Source organism: Euleptes europaea, chromosome 7, assembly GCF_029931775.1.
Source record: "Euleptes europaea isolate rEulEur1 chromosome 7, rEulEur1.hap1, whole genome shotgun sequence".
NCBI classification, from domain to species: domain Eukaryota; kingdom Metazoa; phylum Chordata; class Lepidosauria; order Squamata; family Sphaerodactylidae; genus Euleptes; species Euleptes europaea.
This window is the reverse complement of record NC_079318.1, coordinates 23,293,504-23,307,951: the sequence shown is the minus strand read 5'-3', so window position 1 is coordinate 23,307,951 and position 14,448 is coordinate 23,293,504. Positions and strand designations below refer to the sequence as shown.

The window sequence follows — 14,448 nt, the reverse complement described above, 5'->3', positions numbered from 1 at the left end:
AGTATGGCTTGTATAGGCAAATACTACCAGGGGAAAGACTTCCAATGTTATCTAACAATATCTATGAAATATTAATCAAGGATTCCAGACACTCAAAAAAAATAATGCAAACTGAAAAGTTACAGAAGTTCCATTATTTGAACTACTGAAGTTACCATGAAGTATTTCAGATACAAACTGAGACATCATTGCTGAGATATTTTGAACTGCTGAGGTTTCAAACATTTTTGAATCCTCATTGCCCAACTATGTTAGAACTAACAGAATTAAAAATACTTGGCACAATTTTGCCAAGTGAAGTCACTTTTAAGACTCACTGTTTTTAATGCAAGGAAGTTAAGCAAGCCTGGCTCTCCCCACCCTCAGTGATATATGAAGGAAAAGAAAACTGATAGCATCTGTCAGCCAGAGAGCTAAAACTGAACACAGAAGGAAAGATCTTCCCATGAGACTCTACAGAGCTGCCAGTCAGAGCAGACATGGCTCAATAGACAAACGGACTAAACGCAAGGGAACTCCATATGTACGTACGCCATAGCAGACTTCACTCATGGAAACATTGGGTTGGATCCAGTGGAAAGGATTTCCATTGTCAGAATGGGACTTTTTCATCTCTCCCATCTTGTTGCAGCCCAAAAGGCCCTCCCAAATGCTTCTCCTGAGGGACAGGGATCGCTGAGGAAAAGCTTGAGGGGTGAGTCTGCAGTTGGTGGAGGGATTCAGCAAAAACCTTTTAGTGGAAATCTACTACTGGATCCAACTCGTTAAGTATTCTGGCAAACCCATGCAGTAGAAAACCCTGAGGCATCTTATAGCCCTTCAAAACTTTGTCATATTTCAAAATCGTTACCTTTAGCAGCCCTCTGTGAAAAAATGTCAGCCCTTTGTAAAGCACAGTTATAGGTTGGTTTTTATTCAGCTCAAGGGAATTCTGGAAGTCTTCATAGGCTGTTGCATAGTCCTATTGAACAAACACAACTTCCGTCAGAAAGAGAAACCTGCTCAGTCCATCTAGATTATAAAGATTAGGTTAATTACCTTACAATTACATAATACTTTCCTGACCATAAAACTGGTCTCTGGAAATAAGCTGTTTTAATTGCTAAGGGTATCAGTTATTAATTGTACTTCTGAAATAGCAATACTTAGAAATTAACTGAGATGGTGCCTTATGAGAATGCTGAAATTATGTTTGTATCACATCACTGAAATACTGATTTCTTTCAAATACACCAGTGTTACTTCCTCATATCCTTCCTTTATAAATATTTAGCACCCAGCATTCTCCCAATCAAAGATATCAGATTCATTTCTCAGGCAGCCTCCCAGATATCTTTTGTAAGCCAGCCTCAGTGTTAGAGATGGGGCATTTCAGAAGGAAGTGAAGTATCTACCTTGCAAACCTCAAAGGATATACATATTAGCATGCAGCTTAGTTTTCAGTTCTCTTTCAGATGTCAGCTTTGAGAATTAATATCTATCAACTAGTTCCCTAAAGGCATCTAGTTAAAAACTAACCTCAGACATGAAGTAAAGAGTACCTCTATGCCGGTAGAGTCGTGCTGAAGGTTTTAGCTGAATAGCTTTGGTGAGGTCAGCCAGCGCGTCACTAATTTGACCCAAAGGTGACAGTATCTGTAAATCCAAGAACACACAAGTAATCCTTCATTTCTCAACACAGTTTTAACTTGCAAATTGCAGTACTAATAATCAAACAATTGAGAATTTGTGTGCAATATTTACACTAAACAAGGGTACTGTTATGTAGAGAAGAAACTGCATACAAAAATTCATTGGAGCACATGATCCCATATTCATCACATAAACTGGTAAAGGAATGCTAAGGCCAGGTATCAGTTTATGGTTGCTGTTGCTTTTATGATTTTGTGGGAACTTTTAGTGTATTACACCATGTGGTCTGAATAAATTTAGTTTGCAAATTGCCCTGGAAGCTTTTTGAGCTGAGAGGCAGATTACAATTGTGGTACACAAACAAAATAAAGTTATATTTGGGACTATACTGAAATGGTATATTTCTTTCTTTTTAAATGTTTTTATTTTATTATATAATAGTAAAAAGGTAAAGGTCCCCTGTGCAAGCACCGGGTCATTCCTGACCCATGGGGTGACGTCACATCCCGACGTTTCCTAGGCAGACTTTGTTTACGGGGTGGTTTGCCAGTGCCTTCCCCAGTCATCTTCCCTTTACACCCAGCAAGCTGGGTCCTCATTTTACCGTCCTCGAAAGGATGGAAACCTGGAGCTGGCTACCTGAAACCAACTGGAAACCTGGAGCTGGCTACCTGAAACCAACTTCCGTCGGGATCGAACACAGGTCGTGAGCGGAGTTTGGACTGCAGTACTTCAGCTTACCACTCTGTGTCACGGGGCTCCTAAAATGTTAATGACCTTTTTTGAGAGTGTAAAGTGCGGTCAAGTCGCAGCCGACTTATGGCAACCCTTTTGGGGTTTTCATGGCAACAGACTAACAGAGGTGGCTTGCCAGTGCCTTTCTCTGCACAGCAACCCTGGTATTCCTTGGTGGTCTCCCATCCAAATACTAACCAGGGCTGACCCTGCTTAGCTTCTGAGATCTGACGAGATCAGGCTAGCCTGGGCCATCCAGGTCAGATACAGAAAAATACAAACAATACAAAATATACAAATAAAAAAAACTACAAACAATACAGTACATAGAAAGACAAATAAATATAATAAACCATACTGAGTTTGCTGCTATGGATATAATTAATCTAGTGTGCTAAATTTGCTGCTATACAGTTAATCTAATCTTTCCTGTCAAATAGTGGGCAATGCATCTGCAGAATTTATAAAAGTTCTAACTGAGCCAATTATTACAGGTAACCTTAAATAAAACAACAAGCACACATAAAGAGGAGGTAATTACCTCTTTACGAGATAGGACCCTTAACAAGTTTATATTAATCCGATTAATTACACAAAACATCTACTTAAACAGGTTTCAGGAATGCAAAATATTATTCATTAATCAATCAACGGCTATGTATCTGTGTATATCAAATCTTAATTTAAATCAAGTTTTTACAAATATTGCAAGTACATGTTTCTTCTTGCAATTATGCAGACTTTTCAGTAATGGAGGCATACTGTTTTGACAAGAATTTTCAACAACAAAAATTGCAGTAAGTATTTAGAAGAACTCTAGCAAAAGTGAAAAAGAACTGCATAAAGTACTGAAATCCAGCCCCTTTAAAAAGAAAAAATAGTTACCTCTGCTCGCTGTTCAAATACTTCTGGGTGATCTGGTGCCAGGGTAATTACTCTGCTCAGCTCAAACAAAGCAAGCTCTGCATTTTTCATATCCTTAAAAAGTGAAAATATAAGCAGCAGTAAATTTTGGCACCTTTCAGATATCACAGAAAATAGAGCTTGGTTAAGCTAACTATGGTTAGAAGATTGTCTGAATGCAAGCCGCTCCATTAAACATGGTTAAGGTCCATAAAGCTAGGATGTGAAGCTGGTTTATTAACCACATTTAGTCTTAAGTGATGGCTTTGCATGATGCGTGAATTTAGACAATTTGGGCGAACCCTGGTTTAATCCTGGCTTGTTCTCTGGCAACGCCCTCCCAGGCTACAGAGAAAAGGCAACAAAAGCAGCTCTTGTTAAGGCAAATCTGGATTTGACAGCTGCCTGTGAGATGAATCCTGCTTCCACAAACTAACCGCAGTTAAAATAAACCATTGTTTTGTTTTAAGCAGTGCTCTTTTTTTTTTTTTTGTAAAATTAAAAAACAAAACCAGGCCTATGGTTAAAAAAACGCCTGGCCTATGGTGGAGGGCAACAATGTTGTTGGCTTCCCTTCCCCTTCCTCTATTGGTGCTCTTTAACTTGGAGATCTTGACCATTCCCCCCAGGCTGGTTGCTAACCTGTGCACTATGAATGAATCGCCAGCCAGGTTTTAGATTTAGGAATTATCGTTTCAGCGTAACTTTTGTATCGACTGTTGTAGGAGTCACATTCAAGGAGACCCTAAACTGGAATGCACACCTAGCAACATCTCTAGGGCCTCTGCATTAAGGATAGTGGGGTCTATTTTATGTTTTTTCTACACCAAGGGAGGTTTTCTTATAGACGCTGTCCTAAAACTATACAAAAGCAAGGTCGTACCACACCTCCTTTATGGAAGCATGGGGCTGGAAAGATGATATTCTTATCAGTTTAGAATCAATCCAAAATTACTTTCTTAGGTGTATCTTAGCTCTCCCCAAGGGGACTCCCACTGCCCTGATGAGGGCCGAAACAGGTCTTTCCTCGCTCAGGGCGAGTATACCTAGCAGTATTAAAATTATGGGGGGAAAACAAAACAGCTACAGCAAAATCGTTTAGCAGTCAATCATTTAATATCATGCTAATGAAAGATCCATCACGCCTTAACTTCTTAAATAAGATATTATCTCAGTATTGACTGTTTTATTCAGTGGATGTTTTAGCGATATGAACCGCTCTGAGCCCGGCCTTGGCCGGGATAGAGCGGTATATAAATTCAATAAATAAGTAAATAAAATACTAATAATTTTTATTTATTAGATTTCTATGCTGCCCTTTCCCAACCAGGCCAGGAAATTCAGATGACTCACTGTGGCACTGACCGGGGCAACAAAACCGCTGAGAGGCGAAGCTATTAAACAGTAACCCCAGTCCTTCACTAAGGTTATAAAATCTTCATTGTTTCTTCCTTGAATGCTTAAATCTTTGCAAACACATATTCAATGGGGGGTTGCCAGTTTAGAGTTCCAAACAATTATTTCCCATCAATGCTGAACTACCTATGTGGATTTCGATACCAGCCTCAGTCATTTACATGATGCACCAGAACAAAAAAAGGCTAAATGTTTGAGTTCTTGCTACATATTTAATCTGCTAATGCACGCGTTCTGTTAATGTGTAGTTTCATTACTGCATCAATATTTAGTATTTGCAACGTGTGCTCTGTAAAGAGCAGCTCAAGCAATATAATTATTGTGTACCATTTCAAAAACGTTAAGATACTCACATGAAGTCCTTTCTTTCCATATGCTATCCCCCTTCCATAAATTGCGCTAATGAGCTCCGGCTGTTCCTATTACGAACACAATACAATTAGAAGATTCCAGTGCCCACAAGCCGTTAATAGTGAATGCTACATTCTAGATTGCCTTCATTCCCAATACAAGCCAAGATCCAGGGAGGGGGAGGCATATCTTCAACTTTCACACACATTTGAAAAGCACTTGGGGGATTTTTGTGCGGGAACAGCAAGATGGGAGAAGCAGCTGGCATGGTCTCCACCTTTCTGCAGCTCCCTATGGATCCTGCCACCTCCAACATCAGCTTTTCAGAGGTCTCAGGGGGTTGGTGGGCGAAGGGAGTTGGGCAGGAAAGATCCGCGAGTGGCTCTGTGTGTCCTTGGACCGAAGCCTTCATATTTACTACTGTGAAGGTTACTGCTAGTTTCAGACCACTGGTTTATTATGCCTTGTATCTCATCCAGTTTATTCATACGCAAAAATATATTCCAATGCATTAATGCTTAAATCATTAGCACACAGTGGACTGTACCACACAGAATGAGAAGCAGCCAGTGTTCACCCGTAAGGAATTTTTTCAAACTTAGGTAACTCTTGGCCCCTTTCATGAACACATAAAGAACACATGAAGTTGCCTTTACTGAATCAGACCCTTGGTCCATCAAAGTCAGACTGGCAGCGGCTCTCCGGGGTCTCAGGCTGAGGTCTTTCACATCACCTACTTGCCTAGTCCCTTTAACTGGAGATGCCGGGGACTGAACCTGGGACCTTTTGATGCCAAGCAGATACTCTACCACTGAGCCACTGCCCCCCCCCCCCATGACCAATGATGTTGCATTGAACACACACACACCCGGCAGTCTGGCCAAAAGTCTCAGCAGCCTTGACAAAGTTCCTTGACCTGCTCTCCCCACCCCCCATTTCAGAGACTCTGGCTGCATGTGTATCTCTCTTTCTGCCACAGAACGTTCTTCCAGCGGCATCTGCCACAGACCCATGCCTCTTTTAAAAAATTGTTAAATCTGTGCACTTGTTGTGTTTTGCGTCATGGAGGATTGTGAAGCAGCTTTCCCCTTCTGTTTCTGTTCCCCAAGAAGGCAAATACCCTACATCGGGAAATTTCAGTAGGGAAGTTTATATAAAAAGGTGTATAAAGTTACCTGAAGCATGGATGAGAAGTGATGTATAGCTTCATCATAAAGGCCACTGCCAATCAATACATAAGCAACCGCTGCCAAAATAACATTATGGGTTAATGAATCTGAATTTCAAGCTTCCATGAATTTCACATTTGTCACACATACAAAGAGTTGCTGAACAGCTTTGAAGAGTTGAAAGCAGTAAATATTTAAAGTCTGCTTTCCAGAAGGCCCAACCCTTCTAGCCTGTTATACAGTAGTACTGAATGCTAAAAATCAACAAACAGTTCCAGTGGCCATCAATATTTAGTATATGTAATGTGTACTCTGTAAAGAGTAGTCTGCATCAGCGTACATTTTAAAAGACCATTTTGTTAATGGGCACTGGCCTGTAGAGTTAGTATCCATCTAGTGTATTTTTACCCCAACCTCCCTCCAAACAACTCGGAGGAGCATTCATGGTTTCCCATGCCCCATTTTCTCTTTACAACAGCCCTCTGAGATAGGGGAAGCTGAGAGAGAGCGATGGACCCAACGTCACCTACAGAGCTTGTGCACAGAATGGAGATTTGAATCTGGGTCTGACCACTACTCCACAGCACACATTTCTACTTACGAGACAGATACCTATCTAGAGGGCTCTGGCGCACAAGTTTATGGCACAATACATTTATTTATCAATGTGTAACATTTCTATTCCACCTTATCGCCTCAGACTCAATATGTTAACCTAAGGTGCCACAAGGTTCTTTGTTGATTTACAGTGCAATCCTAAGGGGGGCTAGTTCTGGCGCGGCCATCTCCTGATTGGTTTGCTGCAACACGGCGAGCAAGCCGACTGGGAAATTCCCCCAAGCCCCATGGAACTGCTCTACGCAGTTCCATGGGATGATGCCACCATTTTTGCAGGTGGAAGTCTATGCTGGCAAAAGGGGGCATACCCAAGGCAAAAAGTCTTAGGGAGCCAACTAGTGTCAGCCCCGCCCCAGGAACGCCCCCTCTGGCGCCGGCACGAGCATCTGTGGTGTCCTGCTGCCGAAGCTGCGCCAGCGCCCACGTGTGGCACTACCAAGCCACTCCCTGACTCCAGTAGGGGCCAGGTGCAGCGTTGGTGTCATTTGCACGGTGCAAGTGGCACTAATGCCATGGCAGGGGTCATACCAGTTCCTAAGCCCATTCTGCCCCCCCCTTAGGATTGAACTGGTAGCCAGCAAAGCTGGTTTTAAAATAAAAATTAAACTTCCAATACAGACTATGGCATAGAATGCCTTCCCCTCAAACAGAACTAGAGGTTACAAAGCAGCCAGAATTTAGTATCATGGTACTCTAACCAACACAGAGGAAAACTGCTATTTGTTATTTCCTCCTTTGAACTCTTTACATATTGTTCAGTTACAAAAAATCATGGGTGTAATAAATGTTGGTACTGTCACCACAACCTGTTCATCCAGAATCTAAGAATGAAATGTGTGTGGCGCTTGATCCCTTGATGGGATCTAATAGCAAGCCTCCTCCCAGCCGCTACAAGGTAAGTTACCCTAACGCTAAGAAAGAGCTTCAACACAAACCCATGCCTTAAAAAGAGCGTGAGAGTTCTAGAGATGACACATTTATCCAGCAAAATTCTAGAAGCCACTTCTAAACATGCACACATATAACCACTCCTACGACCCATTTACATCCATCTTAAAGCACAAGTTTTTAAAATGAACTGTTGAAAGCAGTACACTTGCAGTAATCTAGTGTTTGTGGAAAGAAAACTGCTCGGGAGGATAACATGGAGACAGCAATGAATTAGTGGTGCACCCTTAAATGAGCTGTAATGAATGCTGGGGGAATGCCAAAGGAGAGACAAGAAATAACTGTAGGTTCACCTGTGCAGGTCTAGATTTATTTTTCACCAAGTGGGTAATTGTGTCAATTTTTGTTTAAAACATCTAAAGCAGCACATGTGAATTCACACTAAGACATTTCTTAATAAAGGTGTGATAGTCTGTGTATAACTAAGATGGACAGCCCAAGTTAAAGGAACAGAAAGCAAAAAAAAGAATAGTTTAAAAAAGTCAAGATCCCCCAACCTAACTCTGTTCTGTGGGTAGTCGTTGCAGTAATTAAAAGTGACTTAGCATTAATAAGTCTTAATACACCCATTTCAGAAGAACTTGTAGTGCTCCTCAGGCATGGTAATCTACTTAAAGGCACAGATCACACACATCTTACCCAACTCTTCATTTGTCTTGTCATCATCGGTGGCAAAGGGAACTCTTTTTTGTTCCACAAACAATTTTGCTTGACTCTGTAAAACATTCAAGAAGTTAACCCTGATAACACCAAAGTAACAATAAGCGCACGATCTCGCCAACGTTCATTTCATCGATTTCAACAGGAAGAGATCTAAATTTAACGGAGTAATCCGAAGCAGAGTTACACCCTTCTAAACCCATCGGCGCCAGCACACTTAAAAGGGTGTAAACTCTGCTTAGTATTGCAGCCTCTCCTACTGAACGCATTCCATTAATACCAACCTTCCTCTGGCAGAACACGCCTTTTTCACTTGCACCACAGGAAGAATCTTTCTACCAGAGGAAAGAGTTCTCTGCTAGTGAGGCACACTCATAAGAGTCACACCACTAAGATTCACAGCATATTCTGAGCAGAATTATACCCCTCTGAATCCACTGAAGTAAAATAGGCTTTGAAGCATTTAACTCTGTCTGGGGATGCACGAGCAAGTTCAAAATTAAAGTGTCCGACTAGGATCTGGGTAAACCCAGGTTCGAATCTCCCACTTCACAATGGAAGCTTGCTGGATGACTTTGGGCCAGTCACACACTCTCAGCCTAACCTAATTCACAGGGCAAATTTCATCATCATCGAGCGAAATGAATATCCTCAGCAACACAGCAAAATTGCTACTATATTGATAACCCAATATTGATTCATAAGCACTCAATAGTGGTTTATACCCTGCAAACGGAATGTCATTGCATCTCTGCTCCCACCAGAACCAAAATTTATTCCAGTTCCAGCTTATTCTCAATAAAATGGTCCATAAAGGACAATGGCTTCTTGGACTTACTCAGGCTATGCCTGATACAGACATTCCGTAAAAATACAATAAACAGATGCACACATTTCAAATTCAAAAGTTTACCTGGAACCACCCCGAGAATGCCTCCCAGGCCCCCAGTGTGGGGAAATATGCTGGGAAAATGCCGGCAGGAGGCTGTGCTGGTGGCCGAACCCTGCGTGGTGGGATGGCGTCCTGGGGCCAGCATGTGTGCCACCCGGGACGGCTTAAGTGCCCATTATCCCGGGTTAAACGGTCATGCTACGGTCATTCCTATGGATCTTCCCCCCACCCCTGGAATGGGGTGTTAGTCACAGAACGGGCTGGATAGTTAAGCCATAAGCAGAGGTAGCATAATTGCTCTTTGCTTGGCACACATCTTGCAGGAAAACAAAAAAATGTGTAATGGATTCAAAAACCTGAGCTCCACAGGGACATAACTTCTGCTCTAAATCTACCAGTTAGCTCTGCTAAAGGGAGCATGTTAAAATGGGCTAAGGAGAGCAATCTACAATAAGCAGGAACCATAAGGCAGGATGCCCTGACCTGGATGGCCCAGGCTAGCCTGATCTCGTCAAATCTCAGAAGCTAAGCAGGGTCAGCCCTGGTTAGTATTTGGATGGGAGACCACCAAAGAATACCAGGGTTGCTGTGCAGAGGAAGGCACTGGCAAACCACCTCTGGTAGTCTGTTGCCATGAAAACCCCAAAAAGGGGTCGCCATAAGTCGGATGCGACTTGACTGCACTTTACACACACATACATAAGGCAGGATAAATATTTATTGTAGGAAAATGGAAATGAAGCAATAAAACCCAGATCAACAGGCGAGCAGACTCACTTGATATCAGCTATGAGCATTTGCCAGTCCAGCTCCTAAAGCTTTTCTGTTACTATGACACAGGGATTCTTTAATCCTAGCTCTGACAGTCATAGAAATCCCCAGATCAGCAAGTTTCTTGTTTATACATCAGCTCCAAGAACTGGAATAGGAGTCAGATCGAAGCCAGTTCATCATAGTTGAGAGGGAGCCAGACAGAGGGACAGCCGGAACTTGATTGTTACAGACCAAGCTATGGTTGAATTTTGCTTTATATCCACCTCTAGTCGCAGAGCCGATGAGGCTACACACCTAGGCACCCCAAAAATAACACACAGGATTCCCAAAATGCTGCTAATGCTAGAAGACAGGGGACTCTACGGAACAGCATAACGGGAGTGGGAAGTCTACAGCAGAATAGGGGAATCAGTACATGTTTTCCCCTTCCATAAGCAGAATTTTTCCACAGCATCCAAGCCTTTATTTACAAACAAAACGTACCAAAAGTTTTTCAGTGTTAAGTGAAAGCAGGGATTCACAAGCTGGAGACCCTCGTAGATCACAGTCTGAGTCATGGAAGTTCAAAAAAGAAGAATCTAAAAGGAAACATTTCCATGATTAATCAGTATGCTCAATCTTAAAACAGTTACACTTTATCAGAATTTAAAATGTAGAAGATAATACTACTCACAGAACGAATGATATGGAAACAACATTTCCTGACTAATTGTTCAAACACTGAGTGTCTCCTTAAAATTGTAACAATGGGGTGGTTCTAAGTGGAAACTAGCACTTAAGATGCTCAATTCTGAAAGTCTACTAAGCCTTCTGGGGAAAGAGTGTGTTTCTTTTGCAATCTGTAGTCAGCACCTTACACACAGCTTGCTCTGTATCAGTATTTATGGGCACCAGTCCTCATTTTAACAAAATAAATATATATCCACCCAAACCCTGAACTATCACCAACATTATTTTTAAGTGAGCAAGCACAAAAAGATTGTTCTTTTCAGGCTGGATGTTTTGAACTCTGCAGTACAAGTTCCAAGCCCAGTAAACAGTTGGAACAAAGGCAGTTGGTATCCAAAATGGGGCAGAGTAAAATTGATCTGCAGCAGCCCTGAAGTGTATGAAAACCCCGGATATGTTTAATTTTATACACAGCTGACTAAACTACACTAAATTATAGGTATAAAACTGTGTCAGGTGTTTGTATAAAAACATTTTGATGACCAAAATAGGATAGTTTTACGTGCCAATTGTTAGGCAGTAGTCGGACTAGGATATGGGAAACCCAGGTTCGAATCCCCATTCTGCCATGGAAACTTGCTGGGTGACCTTGGGACAGTCACACATTTTCAGCCTCAACCCTGGCAAGTATTTGGATGGGAGACCTCCAAGGAATACCAGGGGTGTGAAGTGGAGGCAGGCAATGGCAAACCACCTCTGAACATCTCGTGCCTTGAAAAGCCTACGGGGTCGCCAGAAGTCTGCTGTGACTTGATGGCAAACACACAACACACACACAGAACAGTTGTGATTTTTAAGCTTAAATGGTAAATCCAAAAGGAAATGGAGCTTATCTTGTCTTCCCTGAATTCACCATCAATTGTGTTACCTTTTGGCAACTGCCCTCCAGGCAGCATTTCCTACTGATGACCTCTGAGGTGAGGGAGTGGGGTTTAGCAACTACAATCTGATGAAAACAGTTATTCTTTTCCCAGCCAACAGTTCTTTCTGAGGACCAGCAAGGCAAGAGATCCAGGCTGTGCAGGTATAGGCTATGTGCAGGAAGAAAAGGGGGAGGGAGAGCACAGTGCCTTTTACAAAGAAGCTTTAAGTGGTATAGCCCAGGAAACATTTAATCTCTTAATTCTGTGTAAACTGAACCTATAAACTCAATAGGAACTGCTCTCTCAAAATCAGAAGACAGCCAGAGGACGCCACTACAAGCCCTACTCAGTGTCCTTCAGCCATCGACAGGGTCAAGTGATCAAGACTTTTTCCCGGAACAGAGCTGCAGGAGGGAGCGCTATTCCATGTTTAAATGTTGACCTATATTTAAAATGACCTGCATGTAGAAAGTTAATGTATCAAGGAAAATAGTTCAGCCTAGGAAGAAAGTAGATTCCTCTGAAATGTGGTGTTGGAGGAGAGTGTTTCGGATACCGTGGACTGCCAAAAAAACCAAATCAGTGGACTATAGATCAAATCAAGCCTGAACTGACCCTAGAAGCTAAAATGGCTAAACTCAGGCTGTCATAGTTTGGTCACATTATGAGAAGACAAGAGTCACCGAAAAAGACAATCAAGCTAGGAAAAGTTGAAGGCAGCAGGAAAAGAGGAAGGATTGACAAGAAATGAATTGACTCTATAAAGGAAGCCAGGGCCCTCAATTTGCAAGATCTGAGCAAGGCTGTTAAAGATAAGAGGGTTTGGAGGACATGGATTCATAGGGTCGCCCTGAGTCAGAAGCTGCTTGACAGCATTTAATATGCACACTGTTTCCCCCTAACAATTTCCTCTACTTGTTGGGGATTGGGAAGCCTTCCTTCTCCTTAGGGGAGGGGCCATGGCTCAATCTGTAGAGCATCTGCTTGACATGCAGAAGGTCCAAGGTTCAATCCCTGGAATCTCCAGTTAAAGGGACCAGGCAAGTAGGTGATGCGAAAGACCTTTCTCCGCCTAAGACCCTGGAGAGCCGCTGCCGGTCTGAGTAGACAATATTGACTTTGATGGACCGAGGGTCTGATTCAGTAGAAGGCAGCTGCATGCGTTCGATACAATAATTTGGGGAGGGGCCATGGCTCAGTGGTACAGCATCTGCTTGGCATGCAGAAGGTCCCAGGTTCAATCCCCGGCACCTCCAGTTAAAGGGACTGGGCAAGTAGGTGATGCGAAAGACCTTTTTCTGCCTGAGACCCTGGAGAGCCGCTGCCGGTCTGAGCAGACAAAACTGACTTTGATGGACTGAGGGTATGATTCAGTAGAAGACAGCTTCATGTGTTCGATACAATAATTTGGGGAGGGGCCATGGCTCAGTGGTACAGCATCTGCTTGGCATGCAGAAGGTTCCAGGTTCAATCCCCGGCACTTCCAGTCAAAGGGACTGGGCAAAGTAGGTGATGTGAAAGACCTCAGTCTGAGACCCTGGAGAGCTTAGGGGAGGGGCTGTAGCTCAGGGTTAGAGCATCTGCTTGGCATGCAGAAGGCCCCAGGTTCAATCCCTGGCATCTCCAGTTCAAGGAACTGGGCAAGTAGGTGATGGGAAAGACCTCAGCCTGAGACCCCGGAGAGCTGCTGCCTGTCTGAGCAGACAGTACTGACTTTGATGGACCGAGAGTCTGATTCAGTATAAGGCAGCTACATGTGTACAAAACATAGTGGCATTTAAACAGATGGTTAGGTTTTGTAATATGGTTTACATCACCTGGCTGCAGGGCCTTCTCGCATACAGGCACTCGTAAGGAATGACTACATGGAGTGCCAGGAACAGAAAGGGCCATGGCTCAGTGGTAGAGCATCTGCTTGGCATGCAGAAGGCCCCAGGTTCAATCCCCAGCATCCCCAGTTCAAGGGACTGGGCAAATAGGTGATGTGAAAGACCTCTAGGCTGAGACCCTGGAGAGCCGCTGCCGGTCTGAGCAGACAATACTGACTTTGATGGGCCAAGGGCCTGATTCAGTAGAAGGCAGCTGCACGTTTTCCCATGGGGGAACCCTACACCAGCACCCCAGGAAAGATATTCTACTGGATGCATCGCACTGGCCCTTAGCCAGCACCATGAAGGAGGAAGCTGGGCAGGCTCCTTCTTGTTGGTTCTTGTAGGTTATCTGGGCTGTGTGACCGTGGTCTTGGTATTTTCTTTCCTGATGTTTCGCCAGCAGCTGTGGCAGGCATCTTCAGTGGAGTAACACTGAGGGACAGTGTCTCTCAGTGTCAAGCGTGTAGGAAGAGTAATATATAGTCAGAAAGGGGTTGGGTTTGAGCTGAATCATTGTCCTGCAAAAAGTATCAAAGGTAATGTGCTAATCATTGTCCTGTAAGTATCAAGATAATGTGCTAACGAGGGTGTGGTATGTTAATATGGAACCATTGTATCCTTTTTATGTTAATATGGAACAATTGCATTCCATATTAACATACCACACTCTCATTAGCACATTATCTTGATACTTACGGGACAATGATTAGCACATTACCTTTGATACTTTGTCCTGTAAGTATCATTGTCCTGTAAGTATCAAGATAATGTGCTAACGAGGGTGTGGTATGTTAATATGGAACCATTGTATCTTTTTTATGTTAATATGGAACCATTGTATTCCATATTAACATACCACACCCTCATTAGCACATTGTCTTGATACT

General features: G+C 42.9%; 1 protein-coding gene across 2 annotated transcripts in view; it reads right to left on the bottom strand.

Moving 5' to 3' along the window:
* TTC13 (tetratricopeptide repeat domain 13) overlaps nucleotides 1-10,650 on the bottom strand; it is a 33,596-nt gene extending 22,946 nt beyond the window's left edge. The window contains exons 1-4 of one of the 2 annotated variants that reach the window (XM_056852391.1): nucleotides 10,582-10,650; nucleotides 3,253-3,345; nucleotides 1,519-1,635; nucleotides 851-961 (exon numbers count right to left, since the gene is read on the bottom strand). In XM_056852391.1, the coding sequence (XP_056708369.1) occupies nucleotides 851-961; nucleotides 1,519-1,635; nucleotides 3,253-3,342 (318 nt within the window). In that variant the 5' untranslated portion in view covers nucleotides 3,343-3,345; nucleotides 10,582-10,650. Of the gene's footprint in view, nucleotides 1-850; nucleotides 962-1,518; nucleotides 1,636-3,252; nucleotides 3,346-6,212; nucleotides 6,258-10,581 lie in introns of those variants that run through there. The other variant, XM_056852390.1, reaches the window with a different exon arrangement.
* Between the last annotated feature and the right edge of the window lie 3,798 nt (nucleotides 10,651-14,448).